The sequence below is a fragment of the Orbicella franksi genome, chromosome 9 (assembly GCF_964199315.1).
Source record: "Orbicella franksi chromosome 9, jaOrbFran1.1, whole genome shotgun sequence".
NCBI lineage: Eukaryota > Metazoa > Cnidaria > Anthozoa > Scleractinia > Merulinidae > Orbicella > Orbicella franksi.
This window is the reverse complement of record NC_138153.1, coordinates 5,670,951-5,698,423: the sequence shown is the minus strand read 5'-3', so window position 1 is coordinate 5,698,423 and position 27,473 is coordinate 5,670,951. Positions and strand designations below refer to the sequence as shown.

Genomic DNA, 27,473 nt, shown 5'->3' with positions numbered 1-27,473 from the left:
CGGGATTTATTAAATCGCAGAATATAACTATTTACATTACTGTCCTAACATTCAGTTATAAGCTTTCCCAACTGATTATTTATGTTGCTCATATATCGTCTGAATTTTCAATGTCCTCTTTGACGTGCAACGCGCGTATATCGAATCCACTGACAACTTTTGTCAATATTTGCATCTCGTTTTGTAACACAAAATAAACTCTTGACAGTCCCTTGCACTTTTCCCCGACGAATGTGCATTAAGTTCTGTTATAATTTTTTGTTCCGCTGTTATATGGTGCAAACGTTTTCAAAACAAAGTGAATTTTCTCAGGAAGGCAGGCTCTAAAATTCTTCTTTCCTCTCCCGAAAGCCCTTCACCGTATTTATTCATGTTTAACTAACTCTGTCTGTTTCAATCAATTCACTAAAACAACTATCTTGCTATAGTGTCAAGCGTCGCGAATAATTTTCAATAGCATTTTCGCGGCGTAAGTGCTATTAATTTATTTTTTGTCGCACGAAAACCGTCAAGGACAACAAAGAAAGCTAAAGAACATCAAAAGAACGTGGGTTGAAAAATGGTTTACTCATTTGTCAACTTTTTTTCCTCCCACATCGATCTCTCGAGCCAATATTTAGCCTTAATTGCTAGTGTCGCACACTCCGCCCGATAGCAACTCTTTCGCGTGCTGGAGTATGTCTGCGACTAGGAGAAACTTCCAGAAGTGCAACATAACTGCCAACATGAGCGATTATTAATCGAAAACAGAGTGCATTCAGTTACTGAATTAAAATATAAACTTTAAAATTGACTGGTAAAACGATTAGCTTTGAACTTTCAGCTTTGACATAGATTTCTAACCTGCGTTGTGGCGACAGATCCAGTAAACAAGCATTGCTACTTGTGCCTTTCGGCTTATACATAGTTTATGAAATCCATTTTTCAATTTTCCTCACAAATTTTCAGTCAATTGATCCATACATAAAGATGTCGCTTTGCAGATTACCATAATGCTTACTAGGGAATTGCTCTTGTTTATTTCATCGATTATGCAAGTGGAACTGAAAGAAGCTACACGCAGGGAACTGTTTTTTGCGAAGTTTCTCTCAACAAAATTAATTCTGCAAATTAAACACCATTGAGTACCGAGTTGGAAACTGCTGTTTAATCACAAGCTATAAGTTGGAAACGACGGAAGGCATGCTAATAAAAGTTATGAAACATGTCAACATCGATGAGTATAATCTATAATTTTTGCGTCCGCATTTTCAATAAAATATTGCACACAAATTTAATGGCCAAAATCACACTGTCTTCTCAAAGTTAATATTGGAATAAATCGGAAATAAGTTACAAAGAACTCTGCATTTTCAGGGCTATTTTTTCCTCTCTGACCATAGTGCATGTCAATTAATCAAGAAATTAGTTTTTCTGACTAAAAGCTCTTTTATATTCGAGTCTATTTTTATTTTTTACATCTACATAAGAATTATTCGACCACTCTGCGTTTACAGGTTTTAGACAGGCAGCTGAATCAATTTGAGCGCTTTAATTGCTGTTTATCCTAGGAGTAGATATTTTTTTCAGTGTCAAAATTTACACGCTCGCTTGAATGAATATGTGCGGTGGAAGCCTTGCGGGGTTTCGGTCAAGTCCGTTCCCATTGCGGTGAAAGTGCAGGGAAGCAGAACCCATGTTTGGCCGCGTGTGATTGTTGATCATGGAAGGCTGGGTAAGACCAATTAAGGAAACATGGCGGAAAAAAGCGTCGAAGAGAGCATTCTGTTGAAAATCGGCTAAATTTTTCCCGGGATCATGAGTCTTATGAGACAGGTTAGTCTTTTAGCAGCTGGTTGTCAGCCTTGGAACCTCGATGTGTGCGCAGCAAGCAGCAATGGGGACCGTTTTGCTTACTGTGCGACGCTCGCCGTTTACGTTTACGAGGTACGTAAATGACCTCGCGGTCACTATAGCGATAACTAGTGGAACGATATTGAACAATGGTTGAACTCTTTGCTCCTTAATCTAGCAGTATTCCAACGTCTTTCTGGTGGTAATATTTCTAGTAAGCGTGGTTCACGACTGCTGTCTCTCTTATTTGCACTGTCGCCTTTAATTAAGGGAATTGGAATTCTCACTGTATTTTGTTTATTTTGCTCGGAGAATCTGTAAGAACTGCTGGAGTGGTTTCTCAAAATTCCTTTTTCCCTCAGTAAACAACGTCGCTCCTTACCACCCACTGCTAGAACTACGGCACTCTCCATTCTACCGGAACAAATGTTAGCAGCGTTTTGATGTTAAGCTTATAAGATCTATTTTGATGTAAATTCGCAAAATTGGGGACAATATCTTTTAGTGCGCAAACTTTGAACTTAAACTTAAAGCTTGTGCTTAATATATTTCAGCGACATAAGCTTAACTGTGTCAACTCGGTAGAATATTCCAGAAAAAACCCACAAGAAATTAACTTTGACATTTGTAGGGTCAGTAGGGATCCCTTTTTCGATCTGTTCGATGTGCTTAAGCTATAATTGTAAACATTATCGGGTTAGGTATCTCTAATCACAATTTTATGATAGTCAATTGACAATATTTAGAATTTTGATGCATTTTAATTTGCGCAATTCTTATCAAATTTCTTTTAAGTAAAACCTTGCAAAATTTTTGATTGCTTTTTTTTTTTAAATTGACATGACTACACTGTAGTTTCTTAATATATAATAGACAGCACGCTCTCTGGCCTTGCTGTTTCTCAATTCTTGCGTGAAAATACAATAATTTGATTTAAATTTCTTGAAGTGTTTTAGATTTTTTACATTTTCCAGCTGGATTAGACAGATTTTCTCTGTTTCCATAACACTTGTTGATGTAATATGTGTGGTGTGAAAATCAGCCCAAACAGGAGGGGGACATTACCGCAATACCGCAAAAAAAAAAAAAAAAAAATCGCGGAATACCACAATACTTCAATACCGAGTGGAAATGCGAGGTCATACCGAAACCACTACTCTTCATGTTAAAGTTTAGGGCAAATAAAATGGAAATAACAATTGAGAATTTGATAATGAACGTTAGGTCAGGTAATTTTTGATTTAGACAAAATAAGTAACATCCATTGGCTGGGTAGCTAATAATTAACAAAAAGTAACATAACCTTTTACGATTTGCAGTTTACCATTACCATGAGAGCTAAGTTTCATTGGGAATGTCCAATTGGAAACTGGAAAAGGCTCAGAAAATGTCGGAGGACTAGGAGGATACAATGTAATTTTTAATACCATCCAAAATGCTGAAAAACCACATCCCACAGGTTCGGAGAATACTGCGATACCACATTTTGAGAGTCAAATTACCGAAATACCACTGGAAAAATTGTCCAATACCGCAATGCTGCAAACCCCAATGTCCCCCTCTAAACAGCAATCCTGCAAGATTTGCACAGTCCAAGTAATTAGACAATTGACTCCCTTAAGATCAGGGTTGACTTTGACCAACACATACAGTCATTTTGCATGGGAAAGTTACATAGCTAGGTTGCACTTCTTGCATTGTGTAAAAACAGACTACAACTTTTGCTGTCTGAGGTAACAATTTTCACAGGAATTTAGTACATATGTTGTTTCTAAATTCTATGACATGTTGCATACAAAGATCAGGAGCCAGGAGGGGGCAGGGGGGGTAATACTCCAAGAAATATTTGGTTGGGGTGTGTGGCTAGCTTCCCAAAACCCTTACCCTATTTATTACCAAAATCAGGGATTTTCAATATCCTATGACTTTGTATGACCTGATCCAAAATCAATACCCTGTTTCAGACCTGCCTTATACTTAGTTTGCTTGTTCAGACCGACGTTAAAGGTATCGTGAAGGGCGTTTGTTGATCAGTCTTATTGATAATGATGAAAAAGTAGCTTCTTCTAAGAAAACATGCCCAATTCAAGACTAGAGTGCAAAAACCAGACCCTTTTAATGATCAAAATGGCTAAAATTGATACCCTATTTATGACCAAACGGCTGAAAAACCATACCCTTTGGGGCCGCACATATAGCCCATATAAGGGAGTAGCTCCCCCCCCCCTGGATCAGGGCTCTCAATAAGGGCTGTGACCTGTTGACCTGTTGCACCTGTTACAGCTGAGTATGCTTGAAATTGGCTGTAGTTGATGCGATTCACCCATAAAGTAACAAATTTGTAATGGGTGTGAAGATGAAGGCTACCTGTAGGTGAATCAAAACTTAGTGAGAGCCCTGGTCATACACTTATTAATATATGCAAAAATTAAGTTAGCCCTGGGAAGAAAAAATATCGTGCTTGCTCAGTGATTTACCAGTCTGCTGTCATATAGGCATGTTGAAACTAAAGTAATTTACCATAACACAGTGAGCCCATATTTTCTATGGGCAAAATTTTTTATAAAGTCAATGAGCTGCAGCCAAGTGCCGGTGTTACCGATGAAACTATCACCAAACACGGCAGCTGTGTGGGCGAATATTGGTCCCAGATCTTTATGTAGTGGACCGTTTTACCGATGTCACGCAATATACATATCAACAATTTTTGGTCTTTTTCAAATAAACAAATATCACCTCCATAGTCCAACATGTATTATTCTGTATTTAGTAAATCTACAAAGTTTTATAAGAATCCATTGGAAACTCATGACAATATGGGACTCCAACCTTACAAAAAATTGTATGCCAAGGGGCAAGCATTGTCCCCTGGCATACATTTTGTTGTAAAAATTGGAAAATTAGGGATCTCATATTTTTATGTGTTTGCAACAGATTTTAATGAAACTTTCACAGATGTACTAAATTGGCATTATAAATTGAGCAATGTAATTTATTTTTTACTGGAATGGAAAAAAAAACTAAATGGAAAAGTGTGACACTTTTAAAAAGGTCCATTGTTGAAGTGCAATTAAAACATGTGAGCTTTAAGATGGTAATGCAGGTCTAGTTCATAAGGATGCCACAACAATGGGAGTCAACGTCCGTAACTTAAGGGTTTGCATGTTGTTGAAAAGCACAGTAAATACTTAGTACATGTACATGTACAGCCCCGAATTGATTCTTGTTTCTTTTCTTTAATTTGTAGTTGGATCAACAATTCAATGAATTCCGTCTATCTGCCATCATGGCACAGCATAAGAAGACCATCACCTGCATTTCATGGCATCCCAAAAACCCTGACCTCCTTGCAACATCTAGTAGTTATAGTTGCATTTGTGTATGGAGTGTGTCACAACAAAGTGTCATTGCTACACTAGAGAATGTCAAGTCTGCACCAATTACAAGCATTGGGTGGTGTCCACATGATTCTGATTGTATAGCTTATATATGCGGCCGAGGGCCTATGCACATTTGGAACTATACCTCTACCAATGGAGGGGTGTTGTCCAAGCATTTAGAATCCATGATGTTTTTTTCTGAGGTGTGTCAATTTCGCTGGAATCAAAGAAAGATAGGGAAACTTGTGTTTGGGCATAATGACGGAAGTATATCTGTCGTAAGTCCAGGACAGAAAGCTTTCAAACATTATTTAAGACCTGAATCTGTTGATGATCCTGATGATGAAGATCCTGTGACAAGCCTCGAATGGGATCCATTGTCTGCGGATTACTTGTTGGTTTCAAATGCTCATCATGGAATGAGGCTGATTGACACCGATTCTATGACTGTGGTTATGAATTTTAAGTTACCAAGCTCTGCAATAAAGATTCATACATTGGCATGGGTCCCCTCTGCACCTGGAGTGTTTGTAACTGGAGGTAAAAATTGCGATTAGAGCAGTTTTAACATGAGTGGTGAAAAGTAACTGGTTTTGTTGAAATCATGATTCATTGGCTTCAAAACTCATACCATTTTTTTATCCAATCATGCATGTAAGTAATTTAACGAAAACCAATCGTGGCTCGTTGGCATACGTTTTCATGCGCTTTGTGTCGGTTAGATGTCATTACTTCAAGTTTTGATTGGTTCACTGCATTGTCCATGTCCTTTGTGATTGGCTAGTCAAGAGTGATTACTTTGGTTTTGACAGTTTTACGACACTCAGTTGAAAACTACTATGTTTTACAATCTGATCTCTCAAGTAATTTCCTTATAATTTACTGAGTGCATATTCTGAAAACTTTGCTTCTCAGTTTTGAATTTCATACAAGTAATAGCCAAGGATGTTACTTTGCATGGAGAACTTATCTGATAATGATTCTGTTTAGAGCCGTCCTTCCAATAAATGCTCCCTTTGTAATGAGCACTCCCCATTGATTTCATGAGTGCTGTTGTCTAATAACCCCCCCCCCATTCCAATAAGCACCCCCATAGTGAAAGTAGCATTCAAGACACTGACGCAATAGACTGATTAGACAGATGAATATGAAGTTATGAACTTAGAAAATTTAACTTGATTTATAAATCTGCCATTCTTTCTAGATACTCAAGCTGGCATTCTGCGGGTCTGGAATGTGTCCAAGAGTTCTCCTATGATCAGCATTAAATTAAAAATGACTGGCTTTCATGCTCTCATTGTAGTAGAACCATTCCAGAGCACATCAACCAACAATATTGAAACATCTGTTGGACTTTCATCAACTTCAGTGGCAAGTATGCCACCATCTCAGCCAAATCACATCACATATTCTCTACCTCCCGCAAGCATTCTGTGTACATTTATGGATGGGGGGGTTGGGTTATATGATTTGGGGAAACGTAAATGGAGCTTTCTTCGAGAAATGGTGAGTTAACTTGAACACATACTGGTACATCTATCATGTCTGCTCAGTGATAATGGTTACTTAGTAAATGGTTTGACCCCAGGAGTATCAGTAGTTCGTATAGTGTGATCGTCCGGGTGAGGGTAGTTGTGAAAAGAACTGTTGTTGGTGACTGACGTTTCGACAACCTGAGCGGAAGTCATCTTCAGAGTCAAGTGAATAGTGTTTGTCAGTTGATGATGTTATAAGTCTGGTCTGTTGCACATGATTGGTCAGTTTAGCCATGATGGTATTGGCTGACTGTAATGACTTGTGTAAAGTTTGTCATCAGTCATTGGTTGGTATCTGTCTATTGTTAGTCAAATTGGTCGGTTTTTGGTTCGTCTATTGTTGGTCAAATTAAGTCGAATTGGTACTGATAGGTAATTCGTAATTGGATCAAGTGGAGTAAAATTCCAGGAGTAATCACACAAAGCAAAATTATAAAATCTTTCAATCTTTTGTATAATAGTAGTTGATTCTAATCATTTTAATTTGGTAATTTTCAGGGGCATGTAGAGACAATATTTGATTGCAAATTCAAGCCAGAAAGTCCAGACTTGTTAGCCACAGCATCATTTGATGGGACCATCAAAGTCTGGGATGTTAACACAATGAATGCTGTAAGTATCTATTCTGTTTGTATTGGCTGACTTACTTTGTATATAGCTGTTTTGAGGAAGGTTGTCCCATGAAAACATAAGCACAATGTGACTTTCTCGTCAAATATACATGTACCAAAAGAAATAATGGTGTTAAAACTAGTTTAGCAATGGTTGATCAAAGTTCAAGGTATTTGATCCTGATAGAAGGACAATCCCAGTGTTTATGGTATCTTCTTTTTTCGTGCTGAGACAGCTTGAACTTTGATCAAATGAAAGAAAACCAGCCCCATCCTTGGTACCTTCTGGCATTGTTGCTTTTAAAGCTTCTGTAGGACAACTTTTCACAAAACAGCTTTTTCTATCCAGAAGTAACGTCTGCTGGACTAAAAAGCTTGGCTTCCCTTAATCATTACCAGTAGTCTTTGATATACATGTACATGCATATGAAAATTCACTGAACAATGTAATTTTATTTCACAGGTGCATTCTTCTCCCGGGAACGAAGGGATCATTTATGCTCTTTCCTGGGCACCTGGTATTTTTCATACTTATTCTTTTGATCGTTTTTGGTATTTTGTTTAAATTTCAGGTCTTGAATCTTTTTATATATACATAATCTGAGATCAATTTACATGTATGTTTCGTTATAAGATGAGAGACTTGACGCACAGTGCCTCTAGTCACCCAGTCATTTATATTTACTTATTGGACATGTCAGTGCATAGTACTGCAGACTGTGTACATTTTACAAGTTGTGCCATGTTTTTGGCAAGGTCATTGGGCAAGTCAAAATGAGTGAAAATGTAGAGTTCTGCTACAAACTAAATTGATTTACTTATCAAGATTTTCCTTTCCTAAACACTGCACATCTGAATTACATGCAGGGAGAAGGCCATAGAGGACTGCAGCTAACCTTTTTATTCACTAAATACCTGTTTTCCTCATGGTACAAATACAATGGGAAAACTGACTTTAATTTTGACAATTTGCAGGAGACATCAATTGTATTTGTGGAGCAACTGCAAAGAATGGTGTGTTCATATGGGATATAGCCAAGGAAAAAATTATCAAGAGATTTACTGAGGTGATTATTAGGAAAAATGTCCATGCCATAAAAAAAGTATTTTCAATCTCCATTACATGTAGAGTGTTGATATGCAAATGGGACTAGGGGTGCTTTCCGCTCAACCAGAAATTCTGGAAATTTTAAAATGGGTCACAAATGGTACAGACAATTTCATGGAAAAGTCAAATGGAACAGAAACTCTCAATGAGATATATCCGTAAATTCCTAGCTAGGTTGTCCTCTTTTGCGGAAATAATTCCTGGAAAATGCCATTCCATCCATCACTGGAAATGGTTCATCGTTAATTGAAAAAGCCCTAGGTTTGAAGGAATAAATATTGGGCCTGTCACCAACATAACTTCCTCTTATGGAAGTGAATGTATAAAATATCCGTGAAATCAGATGTACCCTTACTTTCAAGTGACGTGAGATGAAATTTTGCTGTTCTGAAGTTTCTTAAAATGTTAAATGGGGTGACGGAATCAATATCAGTGTACTGTAGGATTACTGACTGACCTCCAGATAATAAATTACAGGTGGGATACACTGCTAACCCTTTATTAAACATGTCTAGTAAGTAGTTGAATAGTAAGCTTAATAGTGTATTTAATTGTATAACTTAAACATACATGTGGCCCACCTAGATTAGCCTTGACTACCTGAGGGTTCATGCTGTTATTATCTTTAAGTTTCTAACTTAATTACTTTTAATAATAAAGTGTAGATGCACACTGTAAGACACAGAAACAACTCATTAACCTAAAATTCATGGCTGTAAATTAATGAAAAAGGAATAAAAGTTTTTTGTTGCTATCCCCTGGCTTTCTTTGATTGATTTTTTTTTTCAATTTAAATTTTAATTAGCTTTTCCCATTTCTCCTTGTTTCAGCATGGAAAGCATAATGTTTACAACGTGAGCTGGAATCACAAGGATTCACGACGAATTGCCTCCTGCAGTGCAGATGGATCATGGTAAGTCTTCCCTTAATTTTACTGTTACTTAATATGAAATCTTTCAATTTATCTTCTTTCTTACCATCATCTTAAAAAAAAGTATATGTCAAGCAATTGTTGCTACCATCATAGTTTTAGTGAAGTTTTGATTAAGAAAATTTGAGGTAAGGGATAAGAATTTTGTCAGTGTGCAAGTTCAATATAACTCAATGTCAATCTTTAGGAATATGGGGGATGACAACTCTTTCAAAGCTCTTAGATCTGGTTTCCAAATTTCTGGCATTTCCATTATTTTGCTTCTTGGAAAAAATTTCTTTTCTCCCACAATCAGACTTATTGTTAAAATTTACATGATTGTGGTCATCTCAAAGATTATCGTGAAGTCACTGCTCTTGCAAACTCAAAATGCTTTCCCTTAGACGTGCTTTTTTTTCAGTCACTCACTATTGGGTTTATCTACCCTTGCCATCTCATCTGGACTATTTTGAGTTTGGTAAACCCTTGAGAGTTTGCGATAGTGTGGCTCAACTGCATGTGTAATGCTTATCTATTTTCAGTGTTGTGAGGCAGGTGGATGGAACTTTGGTCAAAAGATACAAACACCCTGGGCCTGTATATGGCTGTGACTGGAGCCTCAATAACAGGTAGGTGTATGTCAAATCCCTACACAAGTATAAATCAATAGAAATCACTTTTATGTGGTAAGGAATAAGTTGCTGATATAGTATAATTATTCAAATGTATCCATCTGAGCTCTAAATAGACTGTTTAGCTTGGTGCCAGCATGATCAAGTTACTTGTAAATCCATCTAATGATCAGACTGGTAGACTTGGGTTTGGAGTGTGATCCAATTTAAGGTTATTTTTCAAGAACATTTTCCAATGTGCAGCGTTTTCAATACAAATGTTGCATGCTGTCACAAAATCTTGCAGGTGTTGTTTAATGAACTCAATTTCATACTGTTTCTCTCTGTTTCATAGAGATATGATCGCAACAGGTTGCGAAGACAAATGTGTCAGAGTGTTTTATGTTGCTGCAAGTACAGATCTTCCTTTAAAGATATTCTCTGGTAATGTTCATGCTTCTTTAACATCTGAAACTTAATACAAGTCATGGGCTTAACGAGGCCTTTTAACATAATCTATATCTTGAAAAGCCTTTTGATCAGACCTTTAGAAATCTATTTTTTTTCTGTTGAGAGATGTAATTTGCAAAATATACAAATCAATAACTTACAAAGCATAATGTAAGGACATTGGGTTACTCTATTAATGTCTTTTTATTAAGAAAGAATTAAGCCATAATGCTTAAAGAGGGTAACTAGTTAATTAAAGGTTGGGCATTTACCAGGTAACCTTGTTTAACTGTCTTAATTTTATGATGGTTGATTCTGTGTAGGTCACACAGCAAAGATCTTCCATGTTAAATGGAGTCCTATAAGAGAAGCAATTCTCTGCAGTGGATCAGATGATGGGTAAGTCAAAATGACCTGTTTCAGGTAGTAATAATAATCAGTGTTAAAAAGACTTTTTTTCGCTTGAGCAAGTACAATGTACTGTGTTTTACCAGAAATATCCACACCCCTCACACAGGGCGTTTCTTGGTTTGAACAACTCTGCCCATCCCATTGGAAATTCCAGTTTTACTTTCCTTTAATCATTTTGGCTTTTGACACCCCCTCCCCCTTAGAATTTCCGATAACCCTCCTTAGGGTGGGTATGGATATTTTATAGTTTTTTCAGAAGCACACATTAGAATTTATTCAAATTGTATTTTAATTAGTGAGATGTGTTTTACCTGGCAGAGTCACCCCATAACACTAATCTGTTTTTGCTATTTCATCAGCACCATTAAAATCTGGGATTACACTGAGGTGAGACAATTTACCTTTTCATTCTTTGCATGTGATGTGCAAAGACCTGAATCCCCCCTTCAAGCTTAGCGCTACAACTTTGAGAAGGGATTTAGACTTCATAAGTTACAAAATATTCTGCTCTGTATGGTCTTAACTTTGTCTATTTGTTTTTATACCATGCCATAGAAAATACAGCCAATCAGAATACAGGAAAACCATTGTACAATCGACGGTATTACACCCAACCTTCCCATCGTGCGTTGTGCGTATGTCGCATTGATTGTGTTGGCCACTGTATTTTCTGTGGCATGGTATAAAATAGTTATGCAATGCCCTCTTGTGGTATACCATGAAATATCCCACTTATTGCCTGTATGTTCTTGGTATAGACACTGGCCCAAAAGCCTGTGTGTATACCAAGAAAATACAGTCAAGTGACTTGTGGGATATTCCATGGTACACCATGTGGAAGCATTGCATAACTAGTATGCAGTGAAAGAACTCATTCATTGCTTGTATGATTAGGATTCCTGTGTACACACATTAGAAGGTCACAAGGCTCCTGTACGTGGTCTCCTGTGGAACCCAGAGCTTCCGTTTCTTCTGATTTCAGGAAGCTGGGATTATGCGATAAGAATTTGGGATACAAGGTAATTGGCTGAAAATCTACAAAGTTTTTCTGTGAATTTGAATGAGGTTTTGAAGAGCTGTCAGTGTATAGTTAATCTTGTTACCATTCAGCAATATCAGTGTGTTTTGTGTTTGTACCGTTACAGAGATGGATCCTGTATGGAAACTGTGTTAGATCATGGAGCAGATGTCTATGGTATGGATTAACAATGTCCAACTTTTTGTTCAGTAATTTTCATGTGTTAAAAACGGGTAAAGTCTGCATACAAGCGAAGTGGCCTATTAGGCCAGAGCTTATCCCGGTTTCTGTAGCATGAAGCGACTAGGAGTATTTCTACTCCCCCTGGATGGGATGCTAGTCCATTGCAGGGTTACCCCCAGCATTAAGTTCGCCGGTACCCATTTATACTCGTGAATGGAGAGAGGCACTGTGAGAGTTAAGTGTCTTGCCCGAGAATTCAATGCAGTGTCCCTGGCTAGGGCTCGAGCTCGGACCGCTCGATCCAGAGACGAACGCACTAACCAAGAGGCCCCTGTGTCTCTTACAATTTTCATGTGTAGAACAGCCAAATTCACGTCAATGTATTACTTACACTGATATAGTGTTCTGTGCCTTCATTTGTAGGTCTGACATGTCATAGATACAGACCTTTCACTATTGCGTCTTGTTCACGTGATTCCACTGTCAGAATCTGGACTCTGTCCCATTTGGCGTGTTCCTTGCAGATTGACGTGCTGGCTAAAAGACCACTGGATGACATTGTCACTAACAATACTGGTACGTCGCATCGGGAGCTTGTCAGGAGTTTGTCTTCGAGTTTGCTTAACATCCCTCCCACCCCCAACCCTCCCCCGCCACCCCCGAATCTAAAGGTATATCCGTACAGTTGAATCTCCAGTATTAAGTTGTGCAGTAAAAGGGACTGACACCTCCTGTAAGCGGACACTTAATAATGGTTCCAGCCACATAAGCTGGGGCTTCTCTTAAGCGAACACTTTCTCTGGTCCTAAGGGTGAACATTCGTTTACGGGAAGTTTGATTGTCCTTGTCCATCCTGATTGCAGACATGGCTCTTTGAATATGCACCATTAATAGTACATTTGTTTGTGCCACTCAATCTGTTTTTCTCCACTTGTAGTCTCACAATGATATATCTCTTTGGGTGTACTGTGGTCCGGTGGTCCCAGATAATAGATTGTTACTCTAAAGAAAGTTTAAAAAAATCTCGATTGTTCTGGTCTACATCCCTGTTTTACACGTACTGGAAAACAGAGTACACTGGGAAAAGTAGTTTTCTTTCTCTTACTTCTTGTCATGGTACAGCAATGAAGTGTTAATTCTTAGTCATTTTTGGTTTCGTGCAAGAACATGAAACAAACGAGATCCAAGAATTCTAAGATTGGTCTCTTTCTTCTTGCATTTCATAAATGACGTATTTTTTTTGTCTTTTTGAAGAAACGGCCATGTCAACTGGTGGCTTACCGCTGTTGAATGGGAGAGTTTCTCGTGAACTGAAAGCAACTGTTGCAGCCAAAGGAGAAGCTGCTCACTTGTCAGCAATTAAACTCGTCTCAGACTTCTTTACAGTAAGATTTGCATCAAAATTCTCTCTATTGATATCTAGATGTTCCTACTGTATTAGTTGGAGGAATATGTGGATTTATAAAGAATATTGATTTGTCTTTCAGCCCCCATGTGGAGCAAGGAACCTGTGGGATTTGGTGTTAGTATTGAGGGATGGTGATGACAGCTTGTTACCAGCATCTTACAGCAAAGGCATCATGCATACAAAACATCTTGTGAAACACAAAGCAGTGAGTATTGTACACTGTACGTTTGCACTATGTATTTCCGGAAACTTAGGTCAAGAAAAGGTATTGGTTTCTAAAGAAACTGTTGGGCTGCGTTGGTGGACAACTGAAACGTTGACTTAGCTGTTCAGTTCTCACATTACCAGCGCAATCATAAGTGCAAGCACTAGACAAAGGAAACACTTTGATCGTTTGCGTTTCGGCTTAATAGAAATCTAACGTTGCTTTCCTGGAGCTATTCTAGTGAATTCAATGTCGTCAAAATTTGTAGACTGAACTTAAAATGACCTTCGCAGAGTATGTTCCACATTTTATTTCTCCTTACAATATCATTGCATTGTGAAGCAAACAATTAAGTATTGAGGATAAAGAGACTCATCAGCATGTTGATTTTGTCTTGATGTATCTCCATATTCTCAGATCTAACATAGACTGAAACGAACGACAATCCAAAAGGTGAATATCTTTTTTGACTGAAAGGGTTACTTTTGAAACAGCCTGACTCCACTTTGTTTGCTGTGTGTGTTTTTAGTCAGAGGCACAGGAATTAGAAACGGTGCGAACTTTGTCGGGACGAGCAGGAGGATTGGTGTCCAAGAGGGAGGACAGAATTAAAGAAGCGTCGAGTCTCCATGCCAAGATTGGCCAGCTACAGAGATACTGTGAGCTCATGGTTGAACTTGGCGAGGTACGTAATACTTACCAAATGCAAAATAATCTCAATGACCGATCACAATAGGCATAAACGGGGAGGAGGCGTGGCCTCGTGTTTAGAGCGCTGAATTTGAAATCCCGTGGTCCCGAGTTCAAATCCTCCTCCCTGCCACTAGATGGGTTTGCGTATGGTAGTCCCAAATTCAACTCCTCCATGCTTTGTAGTTTGTAACTAGCCAACTGGTTAGCCTTCCACCAGCTGGGATTTTTAACAAGGTTCTGTTCTACTTACAATATGTGTTTGCTTTTCTCAGTGTATCAGTACAGCAGTGTTAAACACTTCGACACTTGGATTAAGTGATTTAATATTTTATTGTTAAACACACAACGAATCAATGAGAACTCGGAGCAAGGACACGCGACTGGCGCCAAGCGCGGGAAAACAACAACAAACAAAAGCAACATTTCAAAGCGTATTACTACTAGAATTCATTTTGTATTGATTTTAGTCAGTACAAAATGAATAGCATTTTAAAAAATGCTACCCCGAGCAAATGGAGAAACACGTTCTGCTTTGAAGCGTTGTATGTATTCGACAAACTATGTCAGAATACGTTTGAGCTCCTCAACAATGTACCCAATTTTTTAACACTAGTCAGAAGTTTGGCTATACTGTAATTTTTGTCTCGACAACAACAACAACCATTTTATTTACGTAACACATAGAATATCATACAGCAAAAAAATAAATTAAACTTAAATAAGCAACAAAACTACTCAAAATAGTAAGAACTAAACGAACTGAGTAGTTACAAGGATTATTATGCTTTAAATTGGTTGTAGGAAAAATAAAGAAAAGAGGAGGGAGAAAAAAATATATATATAGAGATATAAATATAAAAAGAAATATAAGCAGTAATAGTAGCAGTTATTGACAAAGCATTGTTTAATTAAGAGCGATAGTAACTTAAAGAAAAATACTAAGCTAGCATTAAGCATAAGAACTTAGAAATTGCTTAGTCAAGTTTTGTTTAAATAAACGCAGAGATAAGCGTTTTATCTCTTCATCCAAATTGTTCCAGATAGAAGGACCAGAGAAATATAGATTGAACTTGCCATAAATAGTTCTAACCTGATCGATATAACATGTCTCATTACTTATCTATTTAATTTGTCATTTGTTGTGTTTGTAGTGGGACAGAGCACTCGCTATGGCTCCCGGAGTTTCAATGGACTATTGGAGAGAGCTAATTGAAAGGTGTCTATTCAAATCCCTGTCATTACCTTGTTTTTTTCTCTGCAAACCCTAGAGCACTTTGTGAAGTAAATGCAATACACATGTAATATAATTTCAATTTCTTGACCGCTTCCTGGATGAACTTGTTTCAGGCGAACGTCTCAGCTCATGAGAGAAGATGATGACGCTGCCGTCCCGTACTGTGCTGCGTTAGGAGATGTGACCAAGGTACCGCCACTAAAAAACCATGATTTAGCTTACTCTAAGAATTATGTGCGATTGTTCCAGTATTTTGGTGATACATCTGCCGATATGCCTTACGGTATTTCTGTCCCTGCTATTGAATGTACACAAGATCCTAAATGCCCGGGGGGGACTCGCATATAAGAACGACGGGGGGGGGCTCGTTGTACCTTTTAGGGGTTAAAAAAGCGGTTTTCGTACCTCTCAGGGTGTTCAGCCTCAAAAGTTCCTCAGTGGAAGCTGTCGTGGTAACTTTTAGGGTAATGAGCCGTAAAAATATACGACAGGAGATGATGTGTTGTTCTAGAATCGGTACCTCTGAAGGTTGGAAAAAATTTGAAGCCACGCCCTAAAAACAGGATCTTAATTCCTCTCAGGGGTTCCTTTAAACGTTTTCGACGAGCAACCCTGTCCTTTTTTATATGGGAGTCTCTCCTAGGGTTAAATGTTTTGTTGAAATTACGCAATGAGCGTCACACAACAATTCAAAGCTGCTAGAAACGCAGCTACTCACGTCGCAGCTTCCTGATGTTCCACAATCTTTCACGCTTACGCCGAAACAAATTTTAAACTTGAAAAGCTTATACCGGTACTTGTAAATAGTGTTGAAATTTACGAGCTTGGGGAATTTTTGAAAATGAATTCAGAATACATTATAAAGAAAATAAGAACAAATGAGGTCAAGCGAGTGTGCAAGATCGACAAAATGTTAGTATCCTTAAGATAGGGTCTAGGTGACCGAGAATTTCTAGAGGTTCATTAATTATGAACTGTTTGTACTTATGTTCGTTTTGTCGCCATATTCTCTTACAGCTCGTTGAATTTTTTACGTCACGTGGTCAACTTCACGACGCCCTATTGGTTGCTCAGGTAGCGTGCGAGGGTGGGCTGTCTTTGCCACAGGAACAAGAGAAGAAACCTCTTGATCTGAGGAAAAACGACATCTTGCCTTCACTGAAAAATTTTATGACTGACGAGAACAAAGGGTAAGTAACTGCCAGTGGAGGGAAGGGAATCATTGGGGTGAAGGAAAACAAGTGGGAATAAAAAAAAAAGGAAATAATGAAGGGAAGAGACGAATGAGGGATAAGCGAAAGGACGTTGAGGGGGGAAAGTCAGCAAAGCCCTGGAATAGAGGGAAAAAGGGATAAAGCGTGCGAAATTTGGGTTGCGCGGGGGGCGTGGGGAAGGGGGGCGTGGGAGGATTAACAGGAAGTAGGGGATGCTAAGAAAATAGGAAAAGTATTTTAAAGACCGCTAGCGGGACAGATAAGATTGGAAGCTTAGGGCTAGTAGGTCGGTTTAGAAAAGCAAGAAAACGCAGAGGTAGAAAACAACGTGTTTGAGTCTTGTAAGGGGTGATGAGGCCACTCACTCAGTGGGATATCTATGACATCATAAGACTAAGTTTCTCTTTTGCGTTATCTTCAGACTTCTTCAGTCCACCAGCGCAGGGCTGGCAGACTGGTATTTCTACAGTGGGCAGCCTGTGCTGGCAGCTTGTTGTCACTTAGCTGTTGGAGATGTCAAGGTTAGACTCAACCTGCACCAGTTTTAGCAGATTTAGTAGTAAACACACGCTGACTTGTTTAACTTTTCTGGCACATCTTATTTTTGCGCCTTGCTTCTCGCTTGGCCGAAAATTTATTTTACAACAAAACAACTGGCATAATTATCTCAATATTTCTCCTCCTTCTACTCTTGACAGTTTCTCATAAGTAGCTTTCCTGGATGAAGTCTGTTTTCCAAGTGCTCTTGACAATTCTATTAATTTCATCATTACTGTTTTTAACTGGCACCCTTGCTTTAGATATGCTAACTAGCTTATTTCGTCATAGTTTGCTTTGTCCAAACTCATACGAGGGAACGAGTTGGAACTGGCTGTCAGCATGGGAATCGTGATTAACGATAACAGTCACATGTATCACTTGGCTGTAGAGCTTCTGGCAAGAAAATGTGAAAAATTAGGAAAATGGTAAGAAAATGTTTTTGTTTACGGAAGGAGAATGACGTGAAGTCCGGAAGTAGGGTGGTGATTGGTTAACAGCGTCTCATTGCGTTTCACTCCAAACTCCGTTTTCCCGCCACTGGTTAAATGTTTTTCCCGCGTTTGCAGCTGCGTACTTGGTTTCCAGCGTTTGCCACAGGTGACATGTTTTCCCGCCCTTGCCACTGATAACATACTTTCCCGCGCTTGCCACAAATATCATGTTTTCCTGCGCTTGCCGCTGGTCATTTGTGATTGCCTCGCGTCCTGGTTGGTCAATTGCGCCATAAGTTGTGAGAGTTGCGATTATCGGTCACTTGTCAACTATCATAACCTTAATTTTTTTTTTAGGGACACTTGCATCGCTTTACTGAAGTTACTGCCCGGCAGCGAGAATCACCTCATCAAATCGTGTGCGAGATGTCAAGGAACTGTCACAGAAGTGAACGAATTACACGAAAAGGTGACTTAACTTCCAGAAAATTATCAATGTTTATTTCTCTGATATGATTTCCTTCAATTCCTTTGTCTTTGGTCTTATCAGGCGGGGTTACCAAGCGTAGAGGAATGCTTGCGGAAAGCAGAGCAGCTGTATGAAGAGAGCAAATTCTTGGACGCCATGAAATATTACCTAGCGTCCTCTTCTCCTGAGTTAGCGCTGGACATCGGGTTGAATTTAGTACGAGGTAGGGCTAGCCTAGAACTTGTTCAAACAAACGCGCCAAGATCTATAATTTATAGATGTATCGGGTTAAGTAAAGCTACCCGGTAATTAAAGCTACCCGAGCTTGCGGCTTTTTTTTTAGGATAGCGAGGCCTGCTGTAGGATCGTTTATTGTCTTATTCGCAAGAAAGGGATTTTGGTCAATAGACTACTTTACAGTTCTGTGAAATGTAACCAAGCCTCTGCACGGAAGCGAGGTAAAGGTTGCCCTTGTGAATATACGGATTAGAAACTAGTGTGCAAGATAACAGAACAATTTACCTTTGTAAAGTAACAAGGTTTGTATCAGACCAGAGTCAACTCCAGCCTAGCTTCTATTCAAAGGCCCGATCATTCAGCGCTGAACTGTAATATAGGCTATTACTCTACTTTAGAGAACCTTTTTTGGACAATGCTTCAGTGCGTAAACCTAACATTTTCAATTTCTTTTTATCCAGTCAGAGAATAGTATGCGCATTCGGCACAAGAAGTCTGAGCATGTGTTAACGTTATTTTTCAGATGGCATGAGTAAACCTTATTGGGTGCTAGATGACGTGCTAGGCGTCCTGCAGTGGATGTCGTGTATCAGGACAGACCGGTTACAGCAAAGCAGGACTTCCAAGTATGACAAGCTAATAGCGACCATTCATTCACTCAATGCAAACTAGCCCCTCTCAATGTTACATTGACTATTTTTGCCTCAAGTCGTTGTTGTCAGTTTTAAGTGAAATGAAGTGAAGTGAAGGTGTTCCAATAGTCGTGATAGAAGAGAAAATTCACATCCTACAGTAAAAGCAGGTTATGGTACACAATTCCTACGTGAAACTGTTGTATTCCTGGAGAACTATTTCACTTCCTTGAAATGAAATTATTTTATATGGAACATTTTGTAAAGAAATATATTAGTGCTACCATTTCAGCGGCAATTTAACAGAATAATTGTGATGACTTCCCCTCATGTGTTGATCAAAATCAAACGACTCACCCCTTATGTGGATTCAAAAACTCCCTTCCAACGAATAACCAACAGAGAGAAATGTCTTTTATCGAGGATATGGTATAACTAGGGAGGCTGAAGGGTAACAGAATCATTCCCCTATATAGGGCTTATTCACAAGGTAGTCCCTTTCAAGTTGTTTGTAGATTACTCACGGAAATCCCAGGAGATTACTCATGTGGACAGCCTGAATGGCTTCACGCAGTTTTTTCATCCCTCCACGTAATCATCCACTCAACGCACGTGGTCACATTATCCGCGGGAGGACTGGATACCATATCTAAAAATAACTTGAGAGGGTCTAAGGAAATAAGGCCTGTATGAGGGATAAACTTTCTCATTCTTCATCTTCTCTTGAGGGTAATTTTTAATTCGTGGCCTGAACAGTTCTCATGTATGCCATTGTTTATCCGCAGACAAAGACAGGAACTTCTGGCACTCAGCGCATATCTTGGAGCACTGTTGGCGATAAGGAGAAAATACACTCCGATCATTCACCCTCTCTTCAAACACGCCAGGTGCGGAGACAAAACACTGCTCAATTGTTTACCATTGTTTTACAAGGGATTCTTCTTTTCCGTCAGCCAAAAACAAGCAGAATGGGAGGGCGATTTTTCTTCTCAAACGTTCTTACTACTCTCGCGACAATCCGCAAGGGAACAAGAGAAACTTCTTATTTGGACTGAATAAATTATCAGCATTGCATATAAGTTCAGCAAGCTTTTGGCTGCAAAATGGGGTACCACTAGAGCCAAAGAAAATTCATTTCAACCTACGACCTCCGGATAACATTACCGTCGCTTTACCGACTGAGTTTCGAGACAGACGAGAATACATCTAGAGCTTACACTGTTTTCCTTTATTACCAAAAGTCTAAGACCATGCTGCATTTTTTTTCTAATCTTAGACATTTAATTCATCAAGACAAAGTGGAGTTGGCGGTCACAGCTTCTCAAATCGAAACCGAATCCGAGGCATGGCTCGCGTTCAACCGGCCTCTCAAGTAAGTACTTCGTGTATGCTTATCATGTGTTAACCCCAATAATCAGCATCTCATTTCTCTTCACAAGCTTGCAGCTCATGAGAATACAACAGTTGATCACTCAAAGAGACATTGTCTCAATTCACTCGCAATCCAGTTCTTTGAAGGAGGTCAAAAGGGTTTGCTTGGAACTAGAGCAACGAGAAGATCATTTATGTCGACTAAGACGATAATAGTTAACAGCATAATATAAGTTGGTCTTTTTTGTTTCCAGTCCCTCTGTCACTCCCACTCCTGAACAGAAGGCCGTTTGGGACTTGTTACTGAAGCGTGTTGGTAAGTAATGATTATGTCCAAGGAAGAAAGCAACTCTTCAACAACGTGACATGAAAGGTTTTCCTCATTTGACTGATTGATTACGACCGTATAACGAACATATTAAAAAAAAAAAGTTTCAAGTGAGTGCATCCATTCGAATCAGACGAGCGAGCGAGGCTTTTGGCGAATCTACGACATGATGCCAAGACGATCAAACATTAACTCAACAACATTACCGGGTTTGGAAGGAAAAATCTGGAAACTGTGTCAAGTCAATTCATACTTCATAGAAACGAGATTCCTCTCGAAAAATGATACTTGTTCCGCTTAAATGCGGTGTAATTTCAATCGTTTTTATTTTCTGTCAGGGACTGAGGCATCCATGTACGAGGTTGGTGTTGACATGGTGACGGGGTCTCTTCTCCCAAGTCACTCAGATGTCCAACTGTCATGTCTGACTGGAGAGAGAATCAAGGTAACGACGAAACTCGCGCGTTAATCATAGAAGACATGCTGTATTCTCCTAACATTAGCCAAACTACTGTCTTTGTTGGCGTGTTCAATTCTTCCATCGTGAGAAAAACCAAAGTCGTTCCTTTGGTACTTTCTGTACCTCGAGAAAGTACCTTGGTAACGGCTGGTTTCTCGAGAAAGAGAGCGGACCCTGGGAACGAGGTTATAGAAAAAGACGTCTTCTGATGACATAGCCCAGATCTACCTGATTGGTTACGACTTGCGCGAGAAAAATTTGTAACCTAGCAGCGACCTATCAGAAACGCTTAAAGGATCTATCTGGCATGATCATTTGTGTCATAGCATCAGCGCCGTAGCCAGTATATAGAGTATGAGGCAAACCGAGGCACTTGCCACAGTCATTTTTGTCGTTTTTATTGTTTTATATTTTGGATGGACAAAGTAAAACACTGCTAAACACCTTAGATGAGAATTTAGTCATGGACATTGCCTTTTTTCTGTCTACGGCCCTGAGTATAGAATTTTTGCGACGACATCAGGCATTCTTTGAGCTGGGATAGAATTTATACCGTTGTGCTACTGAACTATTTGTTTTAGCTGACCAGTTCGGCCGCTATGTTGTTTCTCAAACAGTGAGAGTCTTGCCAACTTGGAAAATTGTTAAATAATACAAATTTCCTTTTCAGTTTTCTTGTGACAAAATTTCTCTCTGGAAACTGCGTGCGACTAGCAGGAGACTTATTTCTTTCCAATTGACACGGTGTTTCTTGCGTTTCAGGGTCAGGCGTTCTTCTTGAACGATGGTCGCTCAGTGATGTCACTAAACAACGCGCTGATGTGGGCAAAGGTGAACCCCTTTTCCTTGGTGGGAAATGGAGTGAGACTAGAACCCTTCTACTGAGCAGCAGCTGGCGTGACATCTAAAGAAGCAGTGTCTATGTACGCTTTAGGGAAAAAAAGGGAGTGGAAAGTCGACCCTACACCGCTTAACACCCTCGTCGCTGGCGGACACCTCAAATCAACTGCCTTTCCGGCTTGGTTAAGCTCGGATGCACTTGGCAGTGATTAAGTTCTAAGTAAATTTTCTTTCCTCATCTTAGAGTGCCCGAGTGCAAAATGTTTTAAACGTTTTTCTATTGAACAACACAGAGAGACTTCATAGTTTTCGTGTGCGTATCCACACTAGTTAAGGATTTCATCTTTAGACTTAATAGTTATTGGTAAGTCTTGGGATCAAGAAAAGAAGGGAAGTGATGGAAAATGTTTGAAAGTCGGACTAAGTAAAATTCGTTTGGACGTTCTTAAGGAAGAACTTAATTACAGAATTACAGAAGACTTCTAACGATTGGTTAAGTAACCAAAACCAAAGCAACCGTAGCAGACCAATCACAACAAACGCAGAAAACACATTGAACCAATTAGAATTCCAGCTGAAAAAAAAACATGGAACCTGTACCTAGCGCGGGAAAACTTGCAACTGGTGCCTAGCGCGAAGAGAGAGAAAAAGGCTAGGTCACTTTTGGGTTTACAATTTCACAGATTGGCTAAAAGAATACGTTTGATGTGATTGGTTACAGCTTGTAGAAGGATTTTCTTTTTATTAACCAGTTTTGAAGCTGAATAGACGCAAAAACCAAAGCATTTTCATGTCACGCATTAAAAAAAGCGACTCTAAGCTTATTTATTTTGGTAAAAAATTGTCTCCATTCACGCCGTTTTTATTTGCGTTTAACTAAACTTCACCTTGATAGATTTTCATATTTAATAAACAGAGATGTTGCTGGCCCAACGACTGATATTTAGTAGAGTGAAATTCGTCAATTCGTTTTAACAATCATGGACGGTAAGTTCCGGGGGGGGAGGGGGGGGGGGACACCCATTTGAAAAGGTCGAGGATGCTCGTTGTCTCGCTTAGGGATATAATTCAAGGATTCTGGATTCACTCATGGTGTTCATGACGAAACGCCTCTATTTTTAGCTGTCAATATCTTTTAGGGTGCACTCGACGAAATGATAATAAAAAAACGCCCGTTTTTCCGTTTTCAGGCTGGATCTGTGCCGATCTCACGGGATTAGTCTACTAGCGCGGACTCGTTTCCTGAACAGCGGCTGATAATCGAGCTTATTCCGTTTTAAGTGGTATCTTTCTGGGGTCCAATAAAGCTCGAGTCACACCCAGATTGGTCTCCTGTAGGGGTTTAATTCAAATTTTCCAACGATCATCTCCGACCTTTTCATATGGGAGTGCACCGGTTAAAGTTGCTTTGAGCTTACGATGGAGACGATGTAATTTTCTAAGTAGTTAGTGGGAACATATTTATGGGTGGCTTGTGCGTGCATTTCTGGCCGTATTTATCCAGGAAGACGAGTAACGTCTAACATTATAAAGTGCGTCCGCGTAAAAACGAGATGCATGAAACTCGTGCGTTAACAAAACAATCTATGGTGAGAGAGAGTGGTGGTCGCTCGATTAATAATTTTAGTCAAGCGAATTCAAACTTCAGATAAGCTCGTTTAGTTGATAAGTTCATCTGACGTTTTATGTGTCTTATTTTCCGTATTCATCAAGACCTATTATTCATCTTCTAAGGTAAATACGGCCAGTGATATGAATTATGGATACTTAAAAAAATTAGGGTAATAGGCGTGGTTTTCTCTCAGTTTTGAAGTGACGACGCTGTGCGCCGTATCTCGGTGTTAGGAACGGTAGTAAAACATGGAATCTCGTGCACGTCTGATGGACGCTTGATAAAGCTCCACCAAGAAGCATTAAAAGATACTTGTGACGTGAGAGTTCACTTCCTGCCAAATTTATTTTTGTTTTGTAAAAATCTTGCTAGGCTGTGTGGTGGTCATAAGTATTAGATGAATGTATTTAGTGCATTTCCCAATTCTGCAAGATCGGCTAAAATAAAAATAAAATCTCTAATGTAAAAAGAACTGTGACTGTTATGTTTGTTTAAAAGCAAAAGTCGTCGATTGAGTCTTGTTTTCGAGCGTGTAAAAGGTGTCAACTGAAACCCCTTGAAAACCGCAAAGTCAAATCGAAAAATAACCGTGCTTCAGTGCCAGCAAAACACGTGACAGAGCCAATTATATTTTCCGTTATGATGGCGTGTGCACTTGCAGAACGAAAAACGAAAACGAAACATGAAATAAAGGTACAACACAACTTTAATGAAAACATGCTGTTGAACTATACAACAATTGCATCGCATGAAATTAGTTACCGGTGATTACAATTCTTACTACTCGCTTGGATCAAAATCTTCAAAATGCGCAAGTCTCGGTGTCTCATCTTGTCTGTATTGTTACTAGTTTGACTCTATTTTTCAAGAGGATGGAACAAGTAGAACTGAGAAAAAAATATACGGCAATAATTTAACTGAAGGAGGACAATGCCTTAATGATGGAATCGTTGGATACTTGGAACTGAAGGAACAAGAAAAAATGTTACCTTTTTCTTTCGTGGGCGTGCATTGAACCAACAGTTTGCAACCAAACAATTTACACATGACTTCAGTATTTCTATATAGGCCCTTGTATTCAATTCACACACGTACTATTTTTCAGTTTTAATTGAAGTTAACAGAATTTTCAATTTGTTTCTCGTTTTCGCTTGAGATATTGAATGTTTCTCCGACTGAAATGAGTTCAAGACCCACCATATTTCGAAGAGACTTCTGATCACAAGTTTTATCCGTCATAGGCCGAGTCAAGATATTATTAACTTGTTTTGAAAAACATCACCCAAGCTGGGTATTTTAACATTCTTCTTGGCTATTTATCGATCTGAATCTATACTAGACAATTAAGGGTTTTCCGTTCGATCAAGTGTATTCATCGATTTCATCAATATTCCAACAACTGATTGAGTGGTTCGATGTATTCCGCTACTGATGTTCACAGAAAACCTATATCAAGACAAGTGGGTTTCTAGTGCTGCTTTGAAGAGAATCACGTTCTCGGATGGAGCAATTACAGCTAATGTACTCTATCTTAAAGGAGCTCAGTCGCGGTATTTTGAGTCATTTTGGCCACATACAAAATTACCTTAAATCATGGGTAGGAAATCTGAAAGTAACAGTTTAATAAGGTAGAAAAACACCAAAGAGTTAATGATAAACCATAAAAAAACAAGGATGGCTAAGGATGGAAAAGATTAACACGGATTACAAACGACGAATTTGAAAAATTGAGGCTAAACTTTTCAATATGCGCAAACCGTGACTGAGCTCCTTTAATCTTTGGATAGTATTATGAAGAGCAGTCAAGGCATTTTTGCCGGAATTCACTCGCCCAAAAACCCCGTTATACTTTTGCAAAGTTCGTCGTTTTTGTTTGGTCAAGATTATTTTAATGTTTGTTTCTTTTTGAAGGAGTAGTATTCTGGGCTTAGGTGGCAAAGGCAAAACCCCAATACTTCCAAAAAATCGAGAGGAATAAATTTAGGTTCGGACTTCGTCTTACTCAGAAGTCTAACTGCCCGTCCACAATTAATACGCCGGAGAAATTTGAAAACGCAACTTTATTTCTACGGTCGATCAGGCCTACCGTCCACACTAATCCGTCACGAAAACGGAACTTTTCGCAAAAGCTCTTCAAACCAGAAAATACCGGCTTTGCGTTTTACTGGTGTGTACGGAAAACAATTTGAAATCGGAGCTGTTCGAAAACGATGACGTCACGTTAATCACGAGATTTCCCTGACGGAGATTTCCTCAAATGACCGAGCTAAGTGGCCGGTGATTGTTGCGTTTTCAAATTTCTGTTGGGAGGACGGGGTCTAAGCCCGATGCTGACTGAAAACTGGTCACAAATAATTTCTCAATAAACGACGTTTTCACAAAGGTTAAAGAACTTATGATCGAGACAATTTTAAAGGCGATGGTAAACATTAGGAAAAAAGAAAATACTTCCTAGAATCCTTTAATAATATTTTCTGCTCGATCAAATTCTTTAGTCGCTTCCAGGCCGAACATTTCTGAACGGTGACCGATTTTTCCAATTAATTTTGTCTAAACAAAATCGACTCGATGTAACGGCGGCCTTCTCTAGGTTCCAACAAATGTCTCAGTTGTTGTTGTTTTTTTTCATTGTTATATTTTTTTCATACGACCACCCTTACTACGAGCCGTCGAACACAACTGAAAAGAGTGTCCATACATTTTAGTAGGAGCAGGGAGAGTAAATACACTGCAACCGCCTCCCCCCCCTCCCACAGCAAATAATAATAATAATAATAATAATAATAATAATAATAATAATAATAATAACAATCAGTTTTAAATGTGTTATTTTAAAAGCCATAAGCGATTAAATAGGTACACTGGTAATTTTTAAAGATGTTTCACGCGATTCGCACAATTTTATTAATGAGAAAATGAAAAAGTATTGACATTTGTCATTTTCAGAATTTGAGAAACAGAACTGTGCTTTGAGAATTATATATTCGTTTATGATGATGATGATGGTGATCATGACTTTTTTATTGGAAAGTAAGAAAGAAAAAAAACGCAATTCACTTGAGTCGTATGATGTCTCGGCCGAACAGCATTTAATAGTCACAAAACACTCCTGGCTGCGCCAGTCGCGCGAACGTCTTCAAAATAACTGGATTACTAAGGTTAGGGATTTCCGTGACCGCAAGGATTTATTGGAGTCAACACCACTTTGGGTCAACACCGTCGATTTGGGGCTTCGATCACGCAGAGTTTACGAGCAGTGAAACACATCCTGATCAACGCATTCCCCAAGCAGAAGACTCAGTCGAGAAAGAAGGTAGGTAGGGTGAACCTCCGGGCTCCCTCTTTGATCTTTTACACAAAGGCCCGCAAAAATCATTTAAGATATTTGACTTAAGCTATACGAAAACACTTGAGTGCAGTGAGATTTGCTTGAAAATTAGAGAACTTATTTGGGATCGACTGTAAAACGCGGGAATGAAGCATTTGATTCTGTGAATTGCAGTATTTTAGAACTTTTGTGTAGATGGCTTTGGGCTTAAGGAAGTAGGGGGTCTTTTTTGCACGTCATAGTTCTTCTATACCCTGAGGTAAACTTGTCTATGGTTTAATCAAAGTTTTGCGGGACCTATTGTTTGCTATATGAAAACCACTTGATAGTTTCTGGTCTTTCTAGAAGGAATTTATTCCGTGCAAGAGTTGTGACTTTAGAAACTAAATGAAAAATGAAAACCTGTACCAATTATGAAATT

General features: G+C 38.9%; 1 protein-coding gene across 2 annotated transcripts; it reads left to right on the top strand.

The window, feature by feature from the left end:
- Positions 1-1,363: 1,363 nt before the first annotated feature.
- LOC145497572 (WD repeat-containing protein 17-like) lies at positions 1,364-24,789 on the top strand. Of its 2 annotated transcripts, none has more exons than XM_081477389.1 (30): positions 1,364-1,926; positions 5,081-5,753; positions 6,418-6,719; positions 7,247-7,360; positions 7,823-7,877; positions 8,335-8,426; positions 9,298-9,380; positions 9,920-10,006; positions 10,344-10,432; positions 10,762-10,837; positions 11,209-11,236; positions 11,744-11,868; positions 11,995-12,044; positions 12,474-12,626; positions 13,305-13,435; positions 13,538-13,663; positions 14,193-14,348; positions 15,508-15,572; positions 15,704-15,779; positions 16,608-16,780; positions 17,226-17,325; positions 17,633-17,769; positions 18,133-18,244; positions 18,326-18,467; positions 19,005-19,107; positions 19,899-20,000; positions 20,390-20,485; positions 20,739-20,800; positions 21,151-21,257; positions 22,035-24,789. In XM_081477389.1, exons 1-30 carry the CDS (start codon positions 1,798-1,800, stop codon positions 22,155-22,157), a joined length of 3,867 nt encoding a protein of 1,288 aa, XP_081333515.1. In that variant the 5' UTR covers positions 1,364-1,797; the 3' UTR covers positions 22,158-24,789. The 2 variants fall into 2 exon arrangements, with proteins under 2 accessions (XP_081333515.1, XP_081333516.1); XM_081477390.1 differs by having other exon boundaries at positions 1,841-3,429.
- Positions 24,790-27,473: the final 2,684 nt, after the last annotated feature.